Below are 27,797 nucleotides of genomic sequence, written 5' to 3'. Positions count from 1 at the left end.
TGCAAGTGTTTCTGCACAAATCATTGCAAAACCTGTTTAAATCCAGCTGTCCTCGAGACCTAGCTTTATAATTACTTCATATTTTTAATAGGCCTGTATGCATCCTCAATCCACGTACAAATACTTCTCACAAAAACATAACTACATCAAATTAAAAAGGTTACTGCACCACAGTTATGGAGTAAGAGTTACTTTAAACCATGCACGCCCCTGGTATTTTGCAAGTATTGTTTAACTCATCTGAAACAGCATACTGACATACTGCTACTCTGGTATGCCTCTTTATAAGAGAGCTACCAGGCCTAAAACAAGCTGAAGAAATTATTTCTTGCTTTCTTCTCCCCCATTTCTCCTTTTATCAGTTGTTGCAAAACTCACCTTCTGAAACTCCTCCATGGAGGCAAGTCTCTCTTTCCAGTTACCACTGTCCAGCTGCTGGATACAAGAAGCTGGGAGGACAGCAGCAGCTTTCTCCTCACAAACTTCTATCTGCAGACAGATCAGAATAAGGGTAACACATCCCACAGGATTCTGTGTTAGTACAGAGAACAGAGCTGGGACATATAATGCACTTGAACAACTCCTGCTCTTTGATGCATTTACAAAATTTAAGTCACCATAAAACGAAAAAGTTCTGCTATAAGTTGAAGCATTTTATACAGTCTACAACATAGGGGCTCAAGAGTTTAGGAAACTGCTAAATCATACTGCAACAGAAAAATAATCCCTAAAAATTTAAGTTGTACAGTCAAAAATGATACCAGGTAGCCACTACTTAAAGAATCAAGCAAAGATAAACTGAAGTATGCAAGATAATTTTGTATGAAGTCAGGATTTCATAGCAGTTAATCAGGGCATAATGGTGGACAGGAGAAGACACCTTCCACATCCATCTTAATGGAATGAATTCAAGTTATTCTGAAAATGAAACATAGTAAGAAATTCTTTTGCATCTGTTACCTGTATTATTCTCAAGAACTGTATCCTCATTTTTGTGCTGTATATTTTTTATATATATATATATATATATATATAAAATGGAAAGTGCTCACACTAAAAGACACTCCCTAAAGGTAGCTGACAGCTCAAAAAATTGCAAGTAGATTTTGTAAAAGAGCAAGTCAGAACTTAAGCAGTTTTTTGTTACTGTTCGATCCACAGATGGGGAATGAGATAAACTAACCTACTGAAAGGATATGGAAGGGAAAAGGTTGTTTTTTTCTGAAGTAGAAATAAAGCATCTAACCCATATGTATATAAACAACATGAATGACTCCATTAACACACAGATTTCCAATGTGTTCTTGACTCATTCCCAACTATGAGCAGCATGTAAGAAACTTGATTTAGTTTATTATTAGTTTGAAATCTGAAGCAGAATACATTAAACTCCAGAATATCATATTTTCAAGCTTTTAATGCCAGACAGCAAATCATATATCCTTCATTACATTGTAAGTAGTTACCTCTACCTTCTACATCTGTTTCTAATTCAGTAACACCATGACATTGATCATTACAGTAGCTTGATAATGTTTACTGCTTTTATGACCTGGCACCAAAACCAGTCAATACAATAGGTGCATATTTGCCAGAATATATCAAAATCCATTTTGCCAGTTATGAATTTTATTTAAATACACTGCTTTTCCTTATCCAAGAAAGATACTGCAGTGGAAAATGCAGCAGCTGAAGAACTATTTGCACAGAACACTATTTTGGATACAAGCAAGACACTTACTGAGAGCTCAGATTCAAATATCTCTTTGGTCTCAGGACCCTTCTTGCCTTTAGCTCCAGCACCTCCTGTACCCGCAGCTGCAGCTGGTTTGCTTTTCTTAGGTGGGCCCCCAGGCTAGAAAGGAAACACAAATTAGCAGAGATCAAACAGCTCTCCAACTCATCAGATTCTAAATGAACTGCTGTTTTTCCTATCTCCGCATTCTGACATCAAAATACACATTTGGAAGATGTATTTCTAGTACCATAACTGTCACATTTGATATTCAAGATAGCAACTAGTTATAGTCAATACAATCACAGACAAATACAACAGTCAATAACCTCTTGACAATCTCTTACTTTCACAGCAGGTGCTTTTTTCTGTGGTCCTGGCTTGGATGCTGCATCTTTTATTTCTTTATCTCCAGCAGTGCCTGAAAGAGCAGGTGTCTTTCCAGCAACAGGCTTGCCTTCTTTCTTCTCAGCAGCTCCAGTCTTTTTACCATAAACCAGTTCTACCTTCTCTGCACACTCTTTAATCTGACAAAGTGTTTCAAAAGAAAACAAAACAAAAAATGTAAAGAAATAGTAGCTGCCACAACGAGGTATAGTTTGTCTTCTCAGCAGCGGCTCAAACTTTGCTATTCTAGAAACATTAAGTTGTTCAGTTATCAAAGTTTAGTTATCCTGTGTCACAGCAGTAATGTTAACTAGTCAATAGCATCAGCTCCTGTTATATTGCTCAATTCATTTTCTTAGTTCAAAATGAAGCAGCAAGAGTTAAGAGAACCCCTTCCAGATGCAAATGCTCTAAAGATTAATTCTTAGCACAGTGATCAAGTCATTATTCCAACCAGTTAACTTACGCAAAAGCACATAAACTTCGTGAAGGGAAGTGAGGATTGAATATCAAATTCCATCTTAAAATATAGAACTAGCACAGGGATTATAGTCACAAATGTAACATTTGTTTTAGAGAAATAAGAGTTTGAAAACCAAACACCCCTCCACCCAGACAACCCTCCAACAAACCAAAAAACAAGAAATCAAGCCACTTCACTACGTCTTAAAGCCAACAACTCGATGTAGAAAAGAATGAGAAGGTGCAATGTCAGGATATCAATACATTTTAGATACTGAGTCAAAGAAAGGATTCTCAATAATTAAAATTTTTTTAAAAATGACTTTTTCCAGACTTCCTGCTCCAACAGTAACTTCTAAGAAAGACACGTTTTCAAAACAACTGTGGAAAACATTGACTAAAGTACCTGCTCTCATCCTCTTTACTGAAATGCATTTTACATGGATAAATTGAGCATTTTGCATTTCATAAACTCACCCGATCAAGCTTTAGTTTGTCAACGTCTGCTAGAAAAGGATTCACAGCTTTCTCTCCAGCAACCTTCAATGCAGTGCCTAATGCTTCAAAACCAGCATCTCTTACTTCAGGAGCAGAATCATTGATATGCTGCCAAGAAATACAGCACGCATCACAAAGTTTGCAGCTCACATCTAAACAAGGGTTTAAACTCACGATTTGTATAAATCTGTTCCAATCACACAGCAAGAAAAGGGAGAATATTTTAGCTTTAATGAATACTGAAACACCATAAAAGTTTAAGAAATTTAAAATCCCACAATCCTTTTTCAAATCTCCATTTTAAAAGCCAAGGAACTTATCCAGACAAAAGAAATGGAAACACAGAGTATACAGATTTTGATCACACTGGAAGTTCTCCAGTGTACATGTAGTCTACGCATCAACAGAAGTTTTCACCCATGGCAAATTAGATGCAACACTCTAATAAAAGTTTGCTAGGAATATCTGCAAGAAGCATTTATCAATGTCCAGCAGTTAAATAGTTAGAAAACCAATGTCTTTATTACAAACTAAGTGACTTTCCAGTTTTAGAGATAGTTTAGTCTCTTCTTAGCAACTTCCACGACCAAGTCATCTTCCACTTTGATACCAGTCAGAATTCACTGACAGCCATACAGTACACAAGCTCTTCAGCCCCTGCACTATCAGATATCACTCCCAAAACAATCTCATGCTTCACACCAACACTTCAAGTCAGTATCAGAGAAGTACTAATTCCTTCTGCTTTTTTACCTTGAGAAGTGCAGCACAGAAAGGTTTCAACAGACTTTTTGGTAGAGTAGAAGGTGTGCAGTGACGAAAGCTTCTTGCAATGAAAAGGGATGTCTGCTGCTTAATTGTTGGATTTTTGTTGTCCATCACTGCCAACACATCTTCACTTATGTTCTGCAATGTGGTCTACAGTGAGAAAAGAGTTACTAGTTTCAGTAAAGGAACAAAACAAAAAAAAGCAAATAAAAAAACACCAATTCTCTGACAGTGGGAAAATTTTCAGTTTTACTTACAGTAAGAAAGATTGCATCAATGGCTTCCTGCAGTGCTTGAACTACCTGAGGTTTCTTCTCTTTGAATTTCTCTAAGATTGTTGGAACAACCTGTGGAAGAGATAAAAAGAAACAAAGTCAATCCACTCTTCGCTACCATAATTGTAAAACATGAAAATTTGTTCCCTGACGTTTCACAAAGAAGCAAAGCAAATAAACATCTCTCCTGCCCCACTGGGCATACAACAGCAGGATGAACTAGTCTATTCCAGCTTTTCTATTAAATCTATTAATAAACAATGATTTTTGAGTAGATGCACAGAAAAGCTAAGAAGAGGCAGGTATTTAAATTCACAAGTTATTCTGGATCTACTGGTGTGAAATATAGAGAATTGATAGGAAACAGTTCCACAGTAGGACGCTGTGTTCTCACTTGAAGAATCCAAGATTGTGTGTATACACACACAGTCCCATTTCCCAGCTTCCTCACAGCATTCAGCACCACTGTCCAAGATGCTCTTATTTGACTAGAACACTGTCTTTCCAGCTGTGAAAGCCTGAACCTTTCCTACAGTGGCATCCCTTCCAAGGATATTTTTAGATTTATCAAGTTGAAAAAGCACACCTGATAAACCACACTACACTGGAGCTTCTCTGCAATTTACACCCAATAAAGCTTCTCAGTCAACCAGATACAGCTGACTGTTCAGTGTGCTGGTAATACGAGGAGGTCCACTTAACTATGGTCTCTATAATCTACACCAGTAGTAACATAACAAAAGAAATTCTGATGTTTAACCAGAGACATGCAGAGCTTTTAGTTGTGAAAAGCAGGCTACCTTCAACATTTCTGTAGGCATATCAGAGTTGACAGTTTAGAAGCCGTCAAGTTACTCATTGTAAGCTCTTGCATAATAGAAAACAGGTTTTCCTACAGATACCTCTTTCTACACAGAACTTGACTACAAGATCTCAACCCATTATGGCACTGTGACCAAGGCTCAGGTGGCATCTTTGTGTTGCTAACCCTTGCCAATTCCTGTTCACAAAGCCTCAAGCACTTCAAAATAAATAAAAATAACCATGTTTCTCATAACAGGCAGTTTTCTTAATGAAATTATCTTTGCCCAAACTTTCGTTCAGAGTTCAAGAGACCTGAAGACTTTGAAGCAATAACATTCAGTAACTTCACAACTCACCACAAATCATAACACTAATATCTGCCAGACACAATTTCTCCACTTCCCTCAGCTTTACCCTCAGCTCTCCCTTATGTATCCTCTTATGTATCACAAGAAAATTTAAAGTCGAGCAGCTTAAAGATCACAGCAACAGTGACTCTCTTGAGAAAGAAGTGAGATAAATGCAAATATTTCCACAGCTTTCTTGGTAGTATTTTGCTAAGACAAGAGATGCAAAAGGAGAGAAGAGTATTAAACTAGATCACCTGAACATTTTGGTATCAAAGAAAACTCAGTAGTTTGGCTGTTCAAAGCAGGTAACAAAACAAGCAAAACTAAAACTAACAATTATACTTGATGGCACTGCTAGGTAGACCTCAAGCTCAGAAATGCTTCCTCCACCTCCATGTGCTACTAGTGCATTTCTGTGGGTGTACCTCCAGCATGAGGCAATATAAATCAAGTTCATCTTATGAAAAGTGAACTCAGAGTAGTCTTCGTACACAAGATTCATTGTACCAGTAAGCTTTATACCACTGAACGTGAATAAAAACTGTCCTTTTAACCTTAAGCTGCAAGAGATTTCACTTCTTAATCCATCAAGGTGGAGGCAAATCCTTTGTTATACTACAAAGATGTATCTTTGATAAATGCCAAGCCCTGACAAATAAAAAACAAACCCCTCCACCAGCCCCTAATGCTCCCTGGTGTCCAGCATCAACAACAAAAAAAAAAACAACAGGGGGAAAAACCCTACATACTCTTACTTACATGTCCTGCATATTGTCCAAATTTCTTTCGGAGGCCAGAAGCCAGTCCAGCAAGGCATTTGGCAGCTAAAGCAACCAGCATAACATTTGTATCCTTTCCAACAACCTGAAAAGGAAAAAGTAACAAAAGGTGAGAGACTTCAGGGACTCAGAAATCTCTTAGTATGGTCAGCAGGGTACAGATTATCTTAATCAAAACTTTTAAACACAAAGAAGTTATATAAAAAAATAATTAAACCATAGCCATATGCTGTGTTTCATTACCTTTTTGAGAACTTTCACCAAGTCTGCATAGTCTCCTGATTCTAACTTAGGATTTTTCACGAGCACTTCCACAGCTTCTAAGGCTTCTTTCCTTTCCTGCCATTTTTTTGCTTCCTGAAAAGCAAATCATTTAGATTAATTTATAAACCTAAGTAGCCCTAGAGAATCTTATTTGCCACAAACCATAGATTTTAGAGCTCAACTCTATTCAGAGAAAACCAAGATCTCTTAAAGTTTCCTTAAAGCTCAACATCAACTGCAGTGAAAGATGAAATAAAATCCTTTCCCAGGATGTATCTCAGCTCCTTGGAATTACAGCTTTCTTGATGGTAAAAACCAAGATTTGAGACTTATTTATGACAGTCTATTACTTGCTTAAACTAGTCTGTTATTGCCTATGCAGCACTATAGTTTATGTTGCAAAATGCAAGTCTGTCTTTAGACTCGTTAGCTCTACATGCCACAGAATTAACCAGAGGTATTAAAGTTTATGCTTACTATTTTCTCATAGAAATCCTTCGGAAGCTTTGAAAGAATTTCTACAGCTTCAAGCAACTCATATGCATCTACTTGTGGTACTGCTTCTTCCTCATCATCATCTCCTGCAATAGAAGTGAAAAAAACATCAAGCTGCACAGTAAGTGCAATTTCAAGCACACTACTTTCTAAGGCTCACTTACAAAACAGTGTCAGCAATTGTGAATTTGCTATGCCAAAGGATAGACACTTGATCACGTAAGGTTCTTACCCTGGCCATATTCTCTGGTGATGCAATGCATCCCATGTTCTCTATCAGTTTGAATGGAAGAACCTTTACAATTCAATGCATTTCTCAATAATATACCCATAATAAGCTCCCCAATGGAGTAGAGAGATAGTTTACCTCCATCTCCATCTCCTCCAGCTGCCTGCTGCTGCTCAAATTTTGCTTTCAGCTCCTGTTGGGAACGCAGGAACCTGGTCTGCTTAGGAGCAGCTGATGACACTTTGACCCACTCTTCTTCCAGTTCCTTTAGCTGTCAAAGGAAAAGAATCATAGTATCCACAACATTTTGTGCATACCACAGACAAGAAACCCCTCAGAAAAAGCACCGGAGATTTCCCATTACAAGTTTAAGACGCTGCTAAATTTTAAGTTCTTTATTTTGCCACCAAAGAAGCGACTTCTTCACACTCACTGTTCAGAAGTTTTTGAACAGATGTACTCACATAGAGCATCAAAAACAAAAATGCTAATGCCAAGCATTTACTTCAGAACAAACTGTAGAATGGTCAGGCCTCTAAAGGTTTAAAATGTGACTGGTTGAACATGGAGAAAGATTCTTGTTATAGTTTTAATATCTGAAGACAGGGCTAAGACAAAACAAACACCTTGAGTTATATTTGACCAGGCAGTTTAAGAAATAAACAACAGTTCTGCCTTGCTCCAGAAATCTACTGCTTTCCGCAAAACAAAATTAATACAAGTGGATAGGAAAGAAAGAAAGAAAGATACATTAGTAATTTAGAAAGTTTTAAAATAACGGAATGTTCCAGTTATCTATCACAACATGATAACACTTCCTGCAGTGGAACTGTTATCATACAACAAAACAAATGCTGTAAATGCAGACCTGACCACTTTCAGTGCTGGGGGTCTTTTTACACCACTAATTATTTGCCCTTAGGCTAGGCCTCCGTGACAAGCTACTCTACTTTTCTAAATGCCCTCCTCAGATCCAGTACAAATGAAACAGAATTTTGTTGTCATCCCTTTAGAAACAACAAAGAGGGACTGAAGTCTTCAGCTCTGTTACAGGAAACTAAAAATAATGCCTCATTAATGGAAGATTCCAGCTTTGACAAACAACATGGGATCAGGGCTAGTAAGCACACGTTTGTGTAGAAGTTTTTCTGGTTACAGCATTATCTTCTACCTACCTGAACAGAATTTATATTCTGCAATGGAGGTCTCAGAGCATCCCTGATCCAACGGTAGATCTCCACAGCAAGGAGTTTGGCTTCATCTCGAACGGCCTTTTCCCGAGACTCAAACAGTTTTGGCAATACTTTAATGATTGGCTTCAGTGAGATTATTTTTGAACCAAATTCACTGAAAGTTAAAAACATGGAATAGCATCAGAGTCCAAATGGGAGACACAAAAAGCAATTAAAAAAAAAACTATGATGTGCGGTCAGTACATGCAGAAAATGTTATTTACTCAAATCCTTGTTTCTTTTTATACTATTCAGCTACTGCACAATTAAAAGAATATTTCCCCAATCATAATTACTCTCCCCAAGCCAATCAGAATTACAATACCAGTCTCTGCTAAAATTATTTCAAAACATTTAATCCAATCCATTGCCTAAATCGGTTTCTTTGCCGAGAGGGGAAAAAAAAATAAATAACGTCCTTAGACTGAAATTTACATGACCTACTTTTTTTTTTTTTTTTTTTAATCAGAATAAATAGAATCTCCTTTGTCTATCCTTGGAGGCAAACTGCAGTAAAAGCATTAGTCATTTCGCCACTTGTTGCACTAGATAATTATAGTAAGCCTGGGTCATCCTCACAAAAAATACACGTGTTAAAATGTGCGCGACTGAAAGGACACACAGAACAGGTTTCCCCAGCCAACCTTCCCTGTCAGCAGATTCTATACGTTGTTGAACTTGCACACATTTTTCAATCACTGTTGAATGAAAACAAGTTTTCTTTAGATACCCATAAAAATACTTGAAGAAATGTAGCTGTTTGTTAAGTCACATCAGAAGCCACAGAATACCGACTCAGGATAATTCTTCTTTCTTGAGAGCTCTAAATTAAACTTTCTAGTCACACTTCTGTTTCTGTTCAGCTAAGTACTTCATGAAAAAGCTAGTAAAAAAAAAACCAGCTACTAAAAACCAGAAAGTTGCATATCTAAGTTCTAAAAACGTTACTGCTAGAAGCTTTATTATAAGTCTCACTTTATGAGACATGTGAGGTAATAAAACATGCAAAAGAGGCTCCAGTATTGGAAGTAACAATTCTAGAATACGAACAAATGAGTGGCACAAGCTTGTTTTTACACCACGGTTAAAATAAGGAGCATACTAGAAAAAGGGGCTATCGAGAATGAACTTAGAGGAACAGCAGACTACACCAATTCTTGTAACAAGACAAGGAATAAAAAAAACTTCAGCATAAAATAAAAAACACTGGAAGCTTAACTAGTTATGTATCCAAGTTACCCACTTAGGTACAATACCTAAATCTTGCTATCAATGCAGAAACTCTGAAGGCACAATTCTAAAGCTTCTAAAGCAGAAGATGAATAGAGCTCCATGACATAAATTGACCTTGCGATCTAAAACATAAAACACTACATATAAAAAAAGGTATGTTTTATAAACATGGTTGGTAGGGAGATACTGAGGAAGGTTACACCATTTTCTAATTATACCATACTGTTAAAGAGATAAGGCAATTTAAAATAGGTAAAATATGTTCTTAAAAGTAGGACGTTCAGAAGAACCTAAAATAAAGCATTGCTTACAGCACTTATGTAGTGAAAAAAGAATCATCTATGCACATACTTCAGCAAATTCACTACCAGATATCTTCCATAAGGTATTCTTGATCTGTATTACAGTGTTTTCACACTAACTACTTTTTATTATTATTATTTTTGTAGGAAAAGGTATTCTGGCCTCACTAATACCAAAATTATCAGCAGGAAATTCACTCAGAATGAAACAAAAACAAACAGATACTGCAATTCTAATCCTGAAACCAACTACCCTATCTTCAATATGATTTGGTTTTTAGAAAGTATTATCAGCTGCTGTTTTTAAATGAAGAAATTTTTATATGGACAATGGAAATTGACACAGACAGCTGTTAATAAAAATAAACTTAGGTGTAACAAGCACTTAAAAAAAACAAACCAACAATGCAGTCAACCGAAGGTGCATGCATCAGTGAGGAAAAACTTGAAACAAACCACCACCAAAACAAACAATGAATTTCAGCTTTCCCATCACTGAGTTTATCTCAGCTATTCAGAAGAGTTGTGATGTTCTCCCAACTGTTGTCACCTTAAAAATAATCAGTTCAGTAAAGACCGCCTGCTAAAAACACTGGATGGATATATGTTCTGCTGGGGTGAGGGAGAGAAAGCAGCAACAATACAAATGCCACAGCCCCAAACCTAAAAGCTTACCTTAGTGCTTTCCTCAGTGTCTCTATACATGCAACTATGATTTTTGGGTTTTTGTTGTCGAGACCCTTTAGCAATTCTTCTTGTACTGCCTCCCCTTTCTCAATTTCTATGTACATAAGACAGATATCTATACCCAGCTCCTTTGCTCTGGCTTTTGGCTGATTGAATACTTTATTTACAACTCCAGAAGCTACTTCTCCCGTTGTCCTGAAAGATGAGAGAAAAGTTACCTTTAGAACATTTAAGTGAATTGGTTATTTTCCATCATTATCCACAGACAGATGCACACACAACATCCAAAACATCGATGAAAACTCAGTCATCGCACATAAAGCCTAAGTTAACTTTGAAGGTTACAACCTTCTGTAAAAAGTGATTTTATTACCCTCTAGTTTAATCAATAGAACTCCTTTACACTGAGTGCTATTTTGCATATTCCTAATACTGGACTACACCAGATTGTGAATACAAGACCTTATCTCAAAAACACAAACATTAATTCAGCATCTCCAAGAACTGCATAGATTATAGTAACACAACACTGGTGCACAAACAGAAAATAGTCTGCTGGGATTATGTCAAAGCTCCCAATACACTCAATTTATACTACTTGTGAATTAAGGGGCCTGGAAATGCTGTCAGATACTCAAATTAAGGTCTTATTTAAAAAGAAATATATTTAAAATCAAATAATCAAGTCACTTAAAGCCAGTGGATCAAAGCATGAATGAGGTCAATTAGGTGCTTTTATTTCACTCCCAGGAGAACATTATTTCATGGGATAGATAATGCAAAATACTAGGAACATCCTTTGAAGAAACAGGCAAGTATGCAGATTCAGATGGATTAAATTGGATACACCATCACAAACATAAGTACACTTTATTTAAAAAAATAAATTACACGAATATCTCCTAGGAAAGATGTTTTCTATACATACACACTGTTTCAGCCAAGCAAGAGGAGGGTTTCCAGCTCACAACACCAACTCAGTGTTTCAATTCTCTACCATTTCCAAAATCTTTACCACTCACTTTTCTTACAACATCATTAAGCATTACATAAAGCAACTTCTGATGAATTAACAGGTACATGGAATCCATCTACAAACCTACTGCTCAGCAGGTTTTATAAATCAGAAAGCAACTTCTGTTCTCAACATTTCTCAACACACCCTAACTGTTCACAACCCCTGCACAATTTATCTGCAGACTTTCTCAGAGAGGGACATAAAACTCATAACAGCTTACTGATAGCAAGGAAAGGCTACTTACTTCCCAGCTACATGAGCATTTTCAACATAAGCAAGTGCTGCTTCCAGTCCTTTCAGTTGTGCCACTGCATTGGAGTCCGTCACAAATTTCTTTATTAATCCAAGGTATTTGGACCATTCAGGACTCTTCTCATCATCTATCTTCTGGAAGAGCTTAAGGGCTTCTTCGTAGCCATTTAATCTGGCTTTCCACAGCTGGAAGCAGAAGTCAAACATTTAAGTGTTGTGCTAATACAAACCTTAACTCACCAATCTCAATCACCTTAATAACCTTAATCTCACTAAAGTACTTCAATCATAGCTGTAAGGGTGCTCAGTAAGCTGGCATCTGCAAAATTTCCCTTCAGTAACTACACGAATACTGTGCAACATGGCAGAATACCCACTGCTTTCCTGTCAATAATGACCCAGAAAAAGAGAGATGTTAGTATTCCTCGCTGCTCTCCATCAGCTCTAGCAACTACCACCAGTGAGTAGGTGGGAGCCCAACAGTACTTTCAGCTATAGATGAGTAATACATTCACATGAACAAGCATACTCATCTTTAGGCTCACAAACTTACGCCATCTAGATTATCACACAACTAAACTCTGCTTCACAAGTGTTACTTGACTGTTTCAGACCTTTTACACACACACACACACACACACACACACACACACACACACAGCGTGGCTACAAGAATTAGTCAACTTTGTTATGATTAGGTACAGGAATATCATAGAAGTATTACAGCACAGATGCACAGCAAGCCAAACCCAGACAGTATCTCCCACCTTGTGTTCACACTTCTGGTCGATGGGCAGTTTCATCCACTCACTGTCGTCCCCCATCGTAATTCAGGTTCACTCTACAGTTACAGCAATTCCTGTGGACAGAGACAAGTTAGAACACACACACAGGCAAAGTTCTACTTCAGAAAATTAACAACAAAAAAAGACAGCTCTGAAGCTATATTTAATGTGAAACCTACTCTTTCAAGCCAGCAGTTGTATTTCCATACTAACTACTAAGATTAGGCCACAACTCTTTTAGCCCTGGAAGGCCACCAGTGGCCACTGAAGAGTAGTGCCATTTGTAATGCTTCTGACACCAGAATTCTCAATCTGTTAATGTTTCAGTAAGCTGACACGAGGCACGTAGAACACACCTTTGTCTAAGCTTGAGGAAGAACGTACACAATTAAGGAGCTAAGAAGAAAGGAGTATTGAACACCACTAGAAAACTGATGCTTACTGACATGTGCTTACCGCAGCAGGTGCCATGAATCAAGGTTGAAAAATCATCACATATTAGTGTGAGGACAGCTGTTTTAACTACTTCACAAACAGAGCATTTGAAATGACCAGTACTATGAGACTAACAAAATCCATTTTTGCTAGCTAGCCACTTTATGCCCTAATTGTAACAATAGCCAGTAGTGGCAATTGCTCTCATCCAGAGACCAGTTTCTTACTGCATGTAGACTCAGCTATTACTTGTTCAAGTCGTAGAAGTGTTTTATCCCTCTCTCTTCATTAAAATAGTAACACTGACCACTAGGGCATGAGAGATGAAACCTCAGGTTCAATGACCATCTTAGACATGCAAGTGTCAGCAGCACTGAGACAGCTCACAACACTGCAGAAGCAAATTAAATCAACCCAGGTAAGTAAGAAGTAACGCATTCCAGCATACCATTTCAAACACATACACAAAGAGATAGATTTCAAGAGCTAGTGGTCATCACCATCCAATAATTTATCCCTGAAGGTGTATAAATACACAGTGCTAACATAACATTTGTAATGTAAATTCAGCCTATGCCAGTAAAATGGTACACTTTCTAGATAAAAGTGTTTCATATTTCAAGTACACACAGAAGTTCCCTGCAGATAAATAAATCCTAGATTTGGAATATAATTTCATCAGTCTAAGTTAATACAGGCAAGCCCTGCAAAGCTATCTGTCAGCCACAAATAGCTAACTCAATAGGGAAACCAGGCTAGCAACAGTACACAAGCAAAAAATGAAGCTGCATTCATGTTAAAAGCTCTTTTAATAGCTCACCTAGTCAAGAATGCAGGAATACCCTCATATGAATGCAGCTCCAACAGACTTTATCAATCAAGTTAGCTCTGCAGCTAAGGAAGACTCACAAAGCTGCGTCTTGTGTAACATAAGTTGCATTTGTGTTAGGAATAATTAATGTAGCAGTACAGAACTTAACATACCAGTACAGAAATCACCAGATGACCTCACCAATGCAAAGCAAGTCACAAACAGGCACAATGCTTTCCCCCAAACTCACACCAGTCCATGATGAGAATAGTGATCTTACTTAGTAAGAAGTAGTTTACAAACCTAACCACAAATTCAGAGGCAATGTACAAGCTGCTCCCTGCTTTTTCCTTCTCTTAAGGAAAGCGTGAGGAACCAACAGAAGGAAAAGAACTACCACAGATAAAATAGGAAAAGGAATAAAACAGTATAAGCAGTAAAAAAAGAGCATTTCCTTTGCTCCAAAAATCCACTCTGCCAAGGAAATCTTATTGCAGGATACCTACTACCTTTTTTACAACCCTAAAATCAGTTCAAGCACTAACGTCAGAAGCATCACAGATTTCCAAGTATTTTTATGTTTACATACAGACAACGGTTCACTGCCCCGAAGTGTGACCTCTGACTTGCATATCCTACTGCCACATCACAGAAAGTAGAAGAAAAGGATCCTGGATTTTCCTTCCCAACATCATGAGACACTCTTACATGGGGGAACAGGGAGGGCAAAACAGTATCATACTCTCACTTTTTTTTTTTTTTTTTTCAGTCCTGGTCAAGTCAGTTTCCCTACTATTTTTAGTTGCAAAAGCTACAATCATTACTTCAATTATAAAATGGGTTCAGTTGCCTTCCGCACTGAATCTTGCGCCTAAAAATAGGGATAAAATTATACGTCCTCTCTGACAACATACAAATCCCTTTGGGCTCAACAGTTTGGGGGGAGCTCCTGTTAAATATTTATTCTCCCCATCTTATCACTGTTCACAACTGCCCTAATCCCGAATTCCTGTGCTGCCTGCATCGTGCCTTCAGCACAATAACACACCGTTGTTTCTCCCTTCAATTAAGTTACTGCATTCTGAATGTTCAAAGAATATCCCACATTTGACAAAAGTCTTTCTTTAAAAGTTTCCCTGCAGAGTTACGTACAACTCCTCTCGTTACTTTTCAACACCCAAATAGAAAGTAGCCTCACACCGCAATAACGCAGCCAAACTGCGTTGCAACTAGTGAGTCTGCAGCAATGAAGTGTTTGACCTAGATAGCTGACTTGTCAGCACAACTAATTTTGCAGACTCGGAACAAAAAGATTAATAAGTCTTTCAGTGACAGCACTCATTTTGGTAGCATCCAGAGAACGGGACCTCTGAAGCAACCGAAGCACCAAAATCAGTTTTGTGAGAGAGGCTTGTTGTTAAGGCGGCCAATGAAACATTTACAAAAGCAAGTCAGCTGAGCAATCTGCAATGGAGATGAACAACAAATCCTCCCTGACAGTTCTTGGCACAGCAAACTCATGCAATGGAGCAGTAAGAAAGTGAAGGCCATCAAGGAGAGAATAGGATATCTTTCAAAGGGAGACAATGCAAGAGCAGAAAAATACTTACAGGACAGCGTAACACAACAAGTTCAAATGTAAAGTGAGAATTTGTTACTGAATTATGAGGGGAAAAAAAAACCCATCAATGCATTGATAATGTGTGGAAGGGGTGTTAAGGGAATATTTGGATTAACCACACACTGCTCTGAAAAGTTCCTTACTCAGCTCCTAAATAAATGCTTTCTGTGCTAAAATTCTGAAGGGCTGAACAGCATCAACCCTACAGCTCTATAGTTTAGGGGCATCATTAAAGAAAAGCCTCTTGACATAAATATCCTGAAACTTTTTTTTTTTTGAAGCACGTTTATTATGGATTCAGTATGCACTGTCATGAAGCTTCTCTTTCCTGGGAAGAGAAAGTAGGAAGCCATTTCGTGCTAAACAAAAACCAGATGTTTATTGATACCAATTGCCCACTTAACCCTGCTCGCTTCCATCTATTAAGCATCACTGCCAAGCAAGAATAGCTTTTAAAATATCAGAAGGCTTGATGCCAAAGTAGCCTTCTCAGGAGGTTTACCCAAAAGAGTAAGCTCTGAAGGACTTACTGAAGACAGTCCATTTGCAAGCAAAATTGTGTTTGAAATGTTGTTAGAGTGCATACTTTAACATACACCTTCACAATTTTCATTTCCACTGAGACAACAGTTCTCTGCAGACACTTCTGTGCCAGTATAGTCCATGGTTCTGCTACCAGAAAGAATTTTTATTTAATGGCAGATTGGGGTCATATTCTCTCTTTGCCTCTCAACATATGAAGTTTCAGTGTCTCAGAAGTTTAGCCCAGCATGTTTTACAATACTTGCCAATTAAACCTTTAAATTAATTAAAGCTCATTAACTACAGCATTATGCAGCACAGAAAAAACGCTTAAAATACTCAAGTAAACATAATATAGGGGCTTTGTTTCTTTGTTTTAAACAACACTCAGATGAATACGTGAATGGAAGAATTGTGTGGCCTAACCAACCAGTGAAATAAATAGTGCAGTAACCCACTTCAGCAAATTCCACATAGGAAGACTGAGGTCCAGCTAAAACTCCTACAGTGAAAGAGGTAAAAGCAGGAGTCAAAAGAGCCGCCAGCACACCTAGCAGCTTTAGTCCACCTATCTTTTGATGACAGATGCAGCAACAAGCAGCTCAAAAACTAATGCGCACACACCATCACTCAGAGAGCTGTTTGATGCTGAGACAGCATGAAATTCCTATGATTTTAGAAGGGGGCAATTTCAATCTCAAGATGCGAAACACACAGGGCTCTTGATGACATAGGGCCTCAGAATAATGAGAAATGCAAGAAACAAAAGGCAAAAAGGAATTGCGTGCAGGCTGCGGGGTACTTCATGAGGTAGCTTCTCTTGGTTTCAGCAGCAATCACAGAATGGCCACGGTTGGAAGGGACCTCAAGGATCATGAATCTCCAACCGCCTGCCACATGCAGGGCCACTAACCTCCACATTCAGTACTAGACCAGGCTGCCGAGGGCCCCATCCAACCTGGCCTTGAACACCTCCAGTGACGGGGCATCCACAACCTCTCTGGGCAGCCTGTTCCAGCACCTCACCACTGCATTCTCTCTCGCCTGCCTCAACGTTCAGCAACATCTTAATGTCAAAACCAGCCTCCTGCTTCTGCCTAGGAGCGATTTCTTATCGCACGGGTAAGCGTGGAGCAAAGCCAATCTTACGGTGTAGAGGAGTGGGTAGAAAAGGGCAGCGCAGGGCACATCCGTGCGCCCCGGGGTAATCGGCAGGGCAGGGGGACGGCAGCAGGACAGCGCCCACTCGCTGCACGCCTGCACGCCGCCCCTCCCTGAAGGAACTGCCCGAGCTCAGACGCGCAAAGGCCGGCAGGACGTTCCTTAAAAGGAGGGCCGGCGCCGCCGACGAGGACGGCCCCCACGGGAAGCACCGGGAGCTCCTTCGGCCGCCGCGGCCTCCCCGCACCCACAGCACCTTCCAGAAGGAAGCCCCGCCGCCCCCGCACGGCCCCCGGGGCCCCGCCGCCTCCCTCCCTCCCCGCCCCCGGCCCCTCCCGTCGGGCGGCGGGCCGCCCCGCAGGCCCGGCATTGTTTACACCGCCGCCGCCGCCGCGCCTCACCGCTCAGCGCGCGCCGCTCACCTGACAGCCGGCTCGGCTCGGCGGCGGGCGGAGGGGCCGGCCCGGCGGAAGCGCCTCCCCGCCGGCGGGCGGGGCCGGGGGCGCCGCGGCCGTACCTGGGCGGGGAGCCGGGCCGCGCCGGGGCCAGACAAAGGCGGGCAGGGCAGCGCCGGGGCGGCCGGCGCCTCCGCGACCCCCCTTTCCCCGGACGCTCCCCGGGGCCGGCGGCGGTCAACGGCCCGGGTCGCGGGGCCCGCCGCCCTCGCGAGTCATCGCCTTCGGCACCCGCGCCGGCGGAAACGAGGTCGACGCCGAAACGGGCGGGCACGGGGCGGGCGCGGCCCGGGTGTCCCTCGCGGGGCGGTCCCTCGGGCCGCCGGCCTGACGGGAGGAACGAGGCCGCCAAGAAGCGCCGTGCCTTCCGAACGGCGAGCCGCCCCGCGGCACCGCCGCGCTTCGTGCCGCACGCCAGCCGTGCGATGACGGCGCCCCAGCAGAGCTGATTCATCGGCTCGCTCCAGCCGTCACCTGACGTTCGGAGATGCCTTTTCTAGCGACAATAGCAACCGAGGAGGAGCTGCCATGGTGGAAACCCTGTGCCGACAGCTTCCTCCCCAGGGAGTCAGATGCGCGACGCGAGGCTGTGCTCCTTCAGACCTCATCTTAGCTAGATGAAGAACAGCCGCAGCAGCAGCTGCTCCGCGCCCCGCCGAAGAATTTAAGTTCCTTTTTCATTCATCTCAGCCTCAGCCCTACAACAGAGGAATGAACACACGCCACCGCTTCTGCTTTCCAACCTCCGACGTCCACAGCAACCGAGCTGTCATAGAGACGGCCTCAAACAACACACATTTGGTCAGTTCAGGAGGCTCTTCGTTTCAAGAAGGCCCACCGTGCTGCTTAGCGCCAGGCAATGTTTCACTTAAGCACCAGGGTACCGGGTTTTCCTACGTTACTCTTCACAATGGCAATGCGACAAGAAGGACACAGGAGCAGCCTATGGCAGCACCAGCTCTATGAGCCACACAGCCTGCGGTCGGCCATTCTGTGCAGGAGCACGTGGCCCTCATCCCAGCCTGCTCCAGCATGGAATTCACAAGCCATTCACACTACACTGCTAAGTCATCCATAAGACATTTCATTTTTATATGTTTCTTTTAAAAAGGCAAAAAAAGATGCCTAGCTAGAACAATGGAACAGAGGAGAGATGCAAGGGAGAAGAAGAGGGAATCGATCTGAAAATCCCCGATTACAAAGTTTGCAAGTATTTACACCTCACAAGTGTTCTTCAAGTCATATATCCTACACACTACAATCTTCAAATCAAGTACTTCACATCTGGGGACACTTACCTCTCCTCCACAAACCATTGAGATCAATTTTCTATTTGTGTGCACTGAGATGTACATAAGTGACCTATCAGAGGGGTGAACAGCAGTCTTGCAGTTGGCAGGTAATTACTCAGAATAGCAAAGGAAAAGAAATAAAAAGATTAACTGAAAAAGCTCACAACACGCCAAATAAATTTCAGCTGTAAATTTATCACCCAAAGAGACACACGAGAGAAAAACAAATCTTAACATATGCTAGAAACCAGGTTTTGGAACTGCCAAAGGGGAACAAGACCTTACAGCTCAGACATCAGTAGGAGATTCTCAGCTGCAGTGGCACAGCACAGCATTTAGGAATACAGGCCCAGATCACATAACAGGCCTGTATGAGGGAGAGGCCAAGAGTCAGCATGGATACAGGCCCACAGATTCAAATCACATGTGTATGAGAACCAGGAGTAACAATCCATTACCATGCAGTTGTGTGGTTTTTTTTTTTTTTTTTTAACATTAAGACCAGCAAATGGGAAGCCCAGCAGTGTGATTAACTAATTCTTTGTGCCTCTCAAATCAAGTTTTCAATTATTTCTGTACAGGTATCACAAGTAATCTTTTCCACAGCTAGTCCCCTGGTTAATAGTCCCAATTTTGTACTCTTTAGGATTACCTTCAATAAATACATCTGCAGTGATTCATTTAGAATCAGTCCATTTTTGTTGAGACCACTTTCATATAACAATTTCTCTCTGTAGCTTAAAGCTGTAACTCTACTGCAACCATTTAAAGGGGGCAAAAAAAAGAGCATCTACAAGTTTTAAATGGGGGAAAGCTATAAAACTAGCAGTTGAAAGATAGGCCAAACTTGGGGAAAGAGACAGTCAAACTAAATTCTAACTTCGTACAATCAACTGATCCAGTATTAGAGAGCAAAAGCATCAGAGTTATAACGGCAGTTTGTGCACACTCATTCTTCTTTCTGACTTAATACTACTGGGGAGTTTCAACAGTTAGTAGCCTTTTGTAATACTTCAACATTCGAGCCTCTATCAGCACCTGAGAACACATAGCTTCACAATTTCAACCTGACAGATACATTCACTGCAAGTCTGTAGCCATGCTTTCCTCCATAGCTGGCAGCCCAGCACCTGGATATTCACACATACTGTTCTTGTCTGCAGAAAGCAGTACCGTAAAACACCCAAAATAAGAATCAGAAAAAAAAAATTAAAAAAAAAAAAAAGAAACCCTTGGATAATTCCATAGCTGATACATACTGAAGAAAAACCTAGATTGAAGAAAAACCCGGATAGAAAGTTACAGCACATGAGTTTAGGGGTATGTGCAGCTTCCACTGTTTTTTTAACTAGCAGAGATAGGATCAGCTTGTGCTGTACAGAATTCCTATTCCCCAGCACCTGCTACTCAACACCATGGGTCACTCACTGATAAAGTTCCAAATTCAGGAGAAAAACCCCCTACACAGCCCTGAAAGCTCCTACCTGGAGACGGATCACAAGACTCTGAGTCAGAATCCAACAACACAGAAGAATGGTGGGGACCCCTACTCCTGCCAGCCCCCCTTTGAGAGCGCTACAAGAGGCTCAGCAGGAAGCACCTTCAGACGAGGGACACAAGGGATCCCAGACCAACACCTGAGCCCAGTGCCAGGGCTTCAGAAACGCAGATACCTTGATGGCTTTTGCTTTAAGACCACCCTCACCTGAGGGAACGTTACCCCAGGCTGTTATGCAGACAAAACCACTTCCACGTACAGCCTCCTTTACCGAGTCCAGGGGCAGGCCGGGCCGGCCCAGCCCGGCAACTCCCGGCCGCCCCGGCGCCCCTCACAGCCCCACAGCCCAGGCCGCGGCCTCCTCCGTTAACCATCACCTTCCCTGTGGTTACGAAAGCGGCTCGGATGAATCCCCCATGCCCCCGGCCCGCTCCCACGGGAGGCCACCACAGACCACACCTCCGCCCTAGCCCCCTCACGGGGTCGGGAGCCCAGGCCCAACAGAGAACGGAGGCCTACCCAGCGGCCCGCGGGTCCGGCGAAGCGCGGCGGGCGATACAGGAAAGGAAACGGCCCCCACGGCAGAAGCCAAACAGGGGGCGGATCTCACCTGGGCCCGGCAGGTCGGGCGCGGCGAGTGTCCGGCCGCTGCTCAGCGCGGTTTGAAATCGCTAACACCGCCCGCACCTCCCAGTGTCCTCGCCGCCCATTGGCCGCCTACAGCCCCGCCCCCTCCCGCAAGAGCGCGCTTGATTGGTCCGTTTGAATCGGACAGCAGCGATGCGTGCTCCGCGCACTGCCGGGCCGGCTCAGGACGGCGCACTGCCAGGAGCAGGTCGGACCCGCTGCCGGGGGCACGGGGCCGACGAGTCCGCTCCTTGCCGAGGTTGGGGGAGTAGCTGCTCCCCTCAGGCGGCCTCGGGGTGAGGTAGACACGGTGAGTCTAAGGTAAAGGAGCGCGGCTGGAAGCGGCCTGCGGGAGGCGTGGCCCCTTGTGCCGCTTCTACACTGTGTGTCATCTGTGGGTAAGGATGGGCAGCAATAAAACTAAAGCATTTGAAATCGTGTTGGTACTTATTTGCAGCAGAGCTGGGCAGAAGGGAGCAGCGGGTGAGCAGTAGTACTGCAGAATGGTTACTTCCGAGCATTTCAGTTGTTGTTCAGCCTTCTGTGTTCTTGAACAAAAATTCTAAGAGATGAAAATCATCTCTTCTTTAGAACCACATTTTCTAGTTGGCAGAGGCACAAAACAAGCACAGATTCCTGTGGCGTGCAGTGCTGGAGAGCACTGTGCTCTTAAATTCCTTTCAAAACAGAGGGTTATGCTCCTAGGCTGCTGCCATGTTAAAATGCTAACAAAAATAGCAGGTTGGAGCAGAGTGAGAGCATGTGGGAATGTGCAAGTGAGCATAGCTGTCTGGCCCTTGCTTTGAGGCCTTAATGGCAGAAGTGTGTGCTACAGTCCAGTTAGAAGGACAACCCACATCCATTTGTACCTTCTCGTTCCTCCCAAATGAAATACAGTTGGGGATCTGTGTAAACAGAGCTGGGAGCTCCTTTTTCAGAGGGGAGTCCGAATACCATGCACGATTCACAACCAAAAGCCAGGCAGAGTGGTTAAGAAAAGCTAAATTTATATTAAATTATCATCAACCCCTAAAATACTGAACTCAGTGGTTAAATAACTCCAGAAATTCTGATGTCTCCAGTGAGTAACAATTAAAACCATTACACAGGAACACAGGGAAATCACGGACGTTATCTTGGGAGAGACAGGAGAGAGGTTTGCTTTGTACATAGTAAATCAGTGCTCAAGAGATCGTCCTCCAGCGGCCTTTTTACATTCGTAACAGCCTAAGTGCAATGAAGATCTTTTCCTCCGCAGAATGGGGAGACGTGGTATATCCCCCAGCAGGCAGCATCTTACTGGCACTTTCTCCATACTTTAGGATAAAGAAACTTAATTTCTGCCCACCTCGCTTGGAGAGGAGAGGCTGGGGGACATTTTTTTTTCCATATTTGATTCCAGAAGAGAGCAGAGAGCAGTTATGAATGGTTGGTGGACTGGAGTGTGCAGCGTCCCTCCTAAGCAGCAGCAGAGAATATACGACAGTGGAGATCACAAGCACCATTAGCTGTTGAAAGGACTGACTGGGTTTTCCTTTCCATTCTGCTCTTGTAACTCAGATAGCAACTATTTCAGCTGTCTGAACCTTGAGAGACAGGAACAGGCAGATGTTTTCCTCCACCCCCCTCCCACCTCAAGAGTTTGGTGCACAAAAGGTATTTGGAGGGGAGGAGGAAGAAACAAACAAAAAATAACTGTTCCTCCATCCACCCACACATCTCACTTCTAATGCCTCTCCCCTGTACATGGCTTCTCTTCAAACCAATTTGCTTGCCTACGCTTGAGCCTTTGATGCCCCTGTGTGCGGCAGCCCAGACAGGCCAGGTGTGTGTCAGTGATATGTAATCCTTTCTCAGCTCCCAGTCGAGTCCACATCTCAATCCAGAAGTGCCCCTGCCCAACAAAAACAATGTTTCCCAGGCTGGAGTCAATCAAATAAATAATTAAATAAAAAATCTAATTTAAAAAACAAAACCCCTCTGGGAGTAGGGAAGAGTTCCACGTTAACACAGAATTTTCCAAGCCTTAGCTCCAGTTCAGTTTCCACAGGAATATACACCAGTCAGCCCAATGGTGCAGTTATGAACAGAGTTTATGCCACCCAGCCAGGTTAAAATTGCAACCTTTACCTGCTGCAAAGCTACCTCTGGTGTAAAAAGTACAGCCAACCTGCTGACAACCATCATGTTTTCAGGAGCCGCAGGACTGTTAGTATATGAACAAGATTGAAGTTGAATAGGATTGATTTTCCTTTTTTTAATAGCTGGAAAAATACTGCACAGGAGATGCATCCTCTCCTGTACTCCTACTGCGTGCTTTGCTCTCCTTCCATCATGGGTGGGAATGTACTTGGCTTCTTCCTAGGAGACAAAGAAGTCACAGTCTGCTGTGGGAGATTCCTCACTGGAAAGTTCTGCTTCCAAATATCTGCCTTAACACTTAGTATTTTACCATGATAGCATCCACGTGACTTGAGGGGTTGATAGAAATCTCAGTTTTGAAGGAGTGTCCAGAGATTTTCTCTTTTTTCCCACCTGAAGAAATAGATAATAGGAAGCCACGGGAGTATGAAAAAGTGGCACTAGGCCTTGAGCAAGCTCCAGCTGCTGCTGGGGTACAACTGCAAACATAGCGTTACCTTTGCCCTCTAGAGGATAAAGGCTTCGGAGGCCAGAGAATAACTGAGGCTTGCACAGCTGATGGGAAAAAATGTCTTTGCAAGGAGAGCTATTTAGTACTAACACTAGAGCTTACTGAAAGTGTCATTCTCTCTGATAAACAACTATTTTAAAATAGCCCTTGCAGCTCTGTGACTATTGTCTCCTATTCTAGGTCAAATGGGCTCAGCCTTGTAATAAAGCAGCTCCTGACTGTCAGCACTGAGGATTCCCCTGAGGGAAACTCATCCTAGGAATCATCTTTTTTCTTCTCATTATGGGGAAAAAAAAAAAAAAGTCATAAAGGCCAAGAGAACTGGGATCTTGCAGAACTGGGACCAATGGAGATTTAGCAAATTAAAAAAAAAAAAAAAAAAAGGTAAGAGTAAAATTTAGATCTGGCTGAGATTCATTTCCTCCCATTAACTCTCTAGAATTTAAGAATGTTCTTTCCTCAAGTACAGCACTCTTGACTCCTGCACCCACTGGAAGCAGTCCTGAAAGGGCCACTTGCTGACTTATTTTCTGGAGTAGAAACATTTTTCAGTGAGAAAGGGGAGAATAGGAGCAGTGCCCACTGCCAGCAACAGACACTGTGCTCCAATCTGAGAATTCCTTAAAGTTTTTACTAGCAGATGGGAACGTAAGCAGTGATGCTTCCATGAAGTGGGTCGTTGCAACAACTGTGGTTACTGTCTTTATGCCCTGATGCTGTGCCACTGTCCCCTTGAGCCCCAGAGTGCATCCCACATATTCCAAGACATCTCTCCAAGCACAGCCCCCACAGCACAAAGCCTTTAGGAATGCTGCTACTGATGGAATGACTAGGGGAACTTCTGTGACCAGGAGCTAGCATCATGGCAGCTGTGCTCTCTTCATGGGCATTGACTGTGAGCTGGACAGCATAGGACTTGCAGGTTGCCAGAGAACTCAGCATCTGGACCAGATTCAGGCCAGAGGAGTCACTGCAAAAGTTAAAACGGCAGCTTCCAAGAAAAGAGAACATATAAATAAACCACAGACACAGTGAAAATGAGCCGACAGGGTCTCGGGGTTCCATCCAACCCACCCATGCTCCCTCTTCAACCACAACAGCACACTTGGCCAAGCTCCTTGCTAAAAGGCAGTCACAGTCTCTGGGCCCCTCACAAGAGGGGCTAGTCTCTGGGCCCTTCCTTGCTTGCCAGGCAGAGTCCTGTCTTCTTTTGTGCAGAACAGAGGCTAGGGAGGGTTCAAGCATTTCTAAAGCAACATGTACTTTAGACCTCGCTCTCCGTGGAGGGTTTGCGTTGGTGTTTCCAGCCTGTGTCTGGGAGTGAGCCACGCCGTTCAGGAGTGGCCGCTGCTGTGTTAACACTGCTGCACTCAGACTGTTCTTCCTGTAGCAGCTGCTCAGTTTCAGTGTCATCCAGTGAACCAGAACTAGCCTGGATAGAGACTGTGTCTGTCTTCATGCAAACATGGTCCCGGAGGATCCCTCCTCGAGAGCTCCGAATTTGCTTAAGGTCATCCCACTCTGAATCATCACTGGATAAAAGGCATATTCCCTCCACAATCTTTATCTTCTCCTTGGTGTAGCTGTGATCAGGCCCAGTCTAAGGAGCAGACAGATGAATGAAAAAATAATACATCCATGGAAAAATAAGGTAAAGAGCAAAGCAGAGCTGGAACAAAGACAGTGAAGCAGACAAAAGGCTAGACCTCCATGAAAACAGCCACTGGCTCTGGCTGTCACAATGGCAGAACTTGCTCTAAGTTTCACCTCCCTGCAAGAGCTCTCATTCCAAACTCCAGGAACCTCTGAATTGTGGAATGGAAGTGAGCATGAGCTGTCTCTCCTAATTCAGCTATATACAACACCTGACTGCAGCAGGGAGCAAGAACAAAAACAAGCAAAAAAACCCCAACCAAAATAAATAAATAAAAGCAAAAAAAAAAACCACACAAAAAAACCAAACCGACAAACAAACAAACCAAACAAACCATGCAAAGCAGGAACAGCTAGAAGACTTCATGGTAAAAGTAGGTAGGGTTAGGGAATGGATTTGTCTGCAATACCTTTGTCTGAGTCATTCTACATTCACCTCTCAGTAAAGCACAGTTGGAATAGCACTGTTGAGTTTAAGTCCCACCGTGATACAGGGGAAGAAGATTATAGGGAAGCAACGGAAATCATCAGTGGCTAACAGGACCCCACTGAGATTCAAGTAATGAAATCTACCTTATTTGGATCACTGACATATAGGAGCATTAAAACATCTGATATAAACTCAGGGAAGAAAGTGAAGGGAGAACACATCTGGGTGTATCTAAGAGCAACAGAATTAAAAAGAATCATGGAAAGGATTTAGATTCCCAGAAAAATCATCCTGTGTTACCTACCCTTTATAGACAAGGCTAAAATTGCAGGAAAGTTTGGGAAATCTATTGGATACTACGTCTGAAAAAAAGCGAGGAAAAACTCTCCTCTGTATAAGCCTTGCCTCAATCCCTGCTTGAGGAGTTAAGTAATCTAACAGGCTGTCATAAATACTTGTACAGAAATTATCTTTTTCAGATCTCACATTCTACGTAGCCAAAGCCAAGACCATAGAAAATGACCTCAGCTTTCTTGGCAGACTGTAAAGCTAACCTAGGGACATAAAAGCTGATGGAAAAACATGAAAGAGTAATTAGTATGGGACAACTACACAGCAGAGATTGAGTGAGGGAGGCAGGATCAAACACATACATAGAATAGTGATACCTGACATGAGGATGTGGATGGAAATCAGAAGAGGGAAGATGAAAAACTATCTGAGTGATAGGAAAGCTTCTGAGGAGATAAAAGAGGAGAAACTAAGTGCTGCAAGACAATGTATTAAACCCTCTCCATCATGCCACACACATGAGGTGGACTTCTGCAGAGCCTGTCATGTGTCTTATTTATTAAGGGCTCCATTTCTTTTCCTGTCCCACCCCTTCCATGCAGCATATAGCCAGGAGTCACATTCTTATTAACAAATTCTTTCTGACTGCCTGGCTCCCCTCCTGATTGTTGCGCTAAGGTAGCTTTGGGGAGTCACCAACTGGGACTGTGTCCAGGGAAGACAATTCCCTTTGATGCCTGTACTTCATTCGCATTGAGTGCTGGCTACTGAAGTACAAGACATCGTGGAAGTGGGGAAGAAGCACAGAACTAAAGACCGGTCACTGCAGCTCTGGAGAAGAAATACTGCTGGTTGATGCAAAAAAAGACTAACTGAGCAATTCACTGAAGCTGTTCTCCCATGTTCCAAAGGGTATATGCTAACAAGCTGCAACATTTTCACATATGAAGGCCTATAATACTTAACAGCAGCTTGAATTGGGTTCTCATGTCCTTAGTAGCAGCTCTTACCTCCTTTTTATAGCATAATTGGTTGTACATTGTTGGCTTGGGAATTGTTTCAATCTTCACCTCCTGGGTAGATGTCCGATACGAGGGATTACTGTAGGTTAGGTTTCCGAGGCCAGGGTCCGTGAACTTGGATTTATTATGCCTGGAGGAAAAGAGGTGTTAGAAAAAAAGCAGAGCCCTACTGCCAGGATCTGAAGTTCCTGAGTGGAAAGCTCCAGCAATCTTCACTGCCGTGCAAAGACAGACTGCTGGTTTTACTATGCCCTTTAACTACCAGTATACTCACTACCTATCAATGCAGCGAGGCACTGCCATGTAACCACAAAAGTTATACTGACAATAACTGGAGCGGCTACCTGGCAGAGAACACGTGAGTTCACACATGTACTGAGATATGAATTATCACACATCCCTTTCCTTACACCTAAGCTCTCTGCAGAAAATGTAGCTAATAAGGCTTCAAAAATACATGGTAGGGGCATGTCCAACATTTCAAAGGGACAGGAAGCAAACCGTGCTAATCAATTCATCAAGTATCAACACTTCCAAATGAGAACAGATGGATTGTAAATGCCAATAGGGAAAGACAAAGTGCTCTTTAGTAGCTTTCTGCTCCTAAAAGGCTAGATTTTACTATGGTCCAAGAGAGGGAAAAATATCACTCACCTATATATGATTAAAGAAGCAATAAGCAGCAAAATGAACAAGATACTGAGAAGGCCTCCAATGATGTAGCTAACATGCAGTCCCTCACCTGAAAGCAAACAGCAATGGTATGTTATA

The 27,797-nt window shown here is 42.4% G+C and overlaps 2 protein-coding genes across 6 annotated transcripts in view; both read right to left on the bottom strand.

The window, feature by feature from the left end:
• Positions 1 to 21,083, bottom strand: part of CKAP5 (cytoskeleton associated protein 5) — a 47,375-nt gene extending 26,292 nt beyond the window's left edge. For 3 of the 5 annotated variants that reach the window (XM_085224705.1, XM_085224708.1, XM_085224709.1), the window contains exons 1-15: positions 20,961 to 21,083; positions 12,538 to 12,629; positions 11,763 to 11,956; positions 10,489 to 10,695; positions 8,222 to 8,393; positions 7,185 to 7,317; positions 6,800 to 6,903; positions 6,302 to 6,415; positions 6,039 to 6,143; positions 4,108 to 4,197; positions 3,836 to 4,000; positions 3,062 to 3,190; positions 2,083 to 2,262; positions 1,742 to 1,855; positions 379 to 489 (exon numbers count right to left, since the gene is read on the bottom strand). In XM_085224705.1, the coding sequence (XP_085080831.1) occupies positions 379 to 489; positions 1,742 to 1,855; positions 2,083 to 2,262; positions 3,062 to 3,190; positions 3,836 to 4,000; positions 4,108 to 4,197; positions 6,039 to 6,143; positions 6,302 to 6,415; positions 6,800 to 6,903; positions 7,185 to 7,317; positions 8,222 to 8,393; positions 10,489 to 10,695; positions 11,763 to 11,956; positions 12,538 to 12,594 (1,875 nt within the window). In that variant the 5' untranslated portion in view covers positions 12,595 to 12,629; positions 20,961 to 21,083. Of the gene's footprint in view, positions 1 to 378; positions 490 to 1,741; positions 1,856 to 2,082; positions 2,263 to 3,061; positions 3,191 to 3,835; positions 4,001 to 4,107; positions 4,198 to 6,038; positions 6,144 to 6,301; positions 6,416 to 6,799; positions 6,904 to 7,184; positions 7,318 to 8,221; positions 8,394 to 10,488; positions 10,696 to 11,762; positions 11,957 to 12,537; positions 12,630 to 17,527; positions 17,662 to 20,869 lie in introns of those variants that run through there. The other 2 variants (XM_085224706.1, XM_085224707.1) reach the window with 2 other exon arrangements.
• Positions 21,084 to 21,964: 881 nt separating this feature from the next.
• LRP4 (LDL receptor related protein 4) overlaps positions 21,965 to 27,797 on the bottom strand; it is a 79,675-nt gene continuing 73,842 nt past the window's right edge. Inside the window, exons 36-38 of the mRNA XM_085224710.1 lie at positions 27,681 to 27,768; positions 27,015 to 27,156; positions 21,965 to 25,230 (exon numbers count right to left, since the gene is read on the bottom strand). Coding sequence (XP_085080836.1) covers positions 24,895 to 25,230; positions 27,015 to 27,156; positions 27,681 to 27,768 — 566 coding nt within the window. The 3' untranslated portion in view covers positions 21,965 to 24,894. The remainder of the gene's footprint in view (positions 25,231 to 27,014; positions 27,157 to 27,680; positions 27,769 to 27,797) is intronic.

Source organism: Meleagris gallopavo, chromosome 5 (assembly GCF_905368555.1).
Source record: "Meleagris gallopavo chromosome 5, MGAL_WU_HG_1.1, whole genome shotgun sequence".
Taxonomy (NCBI): Eukaryota; Metazoa; Chordata; class Aves; order Galliformes; family Phasianidae; genus Meleagris; species Meleagris gallopavo.
Note: the sequence above shows the minus strand (reverse complement) of the source record. Positions and strands in the feature narration are given on the sequence as shown.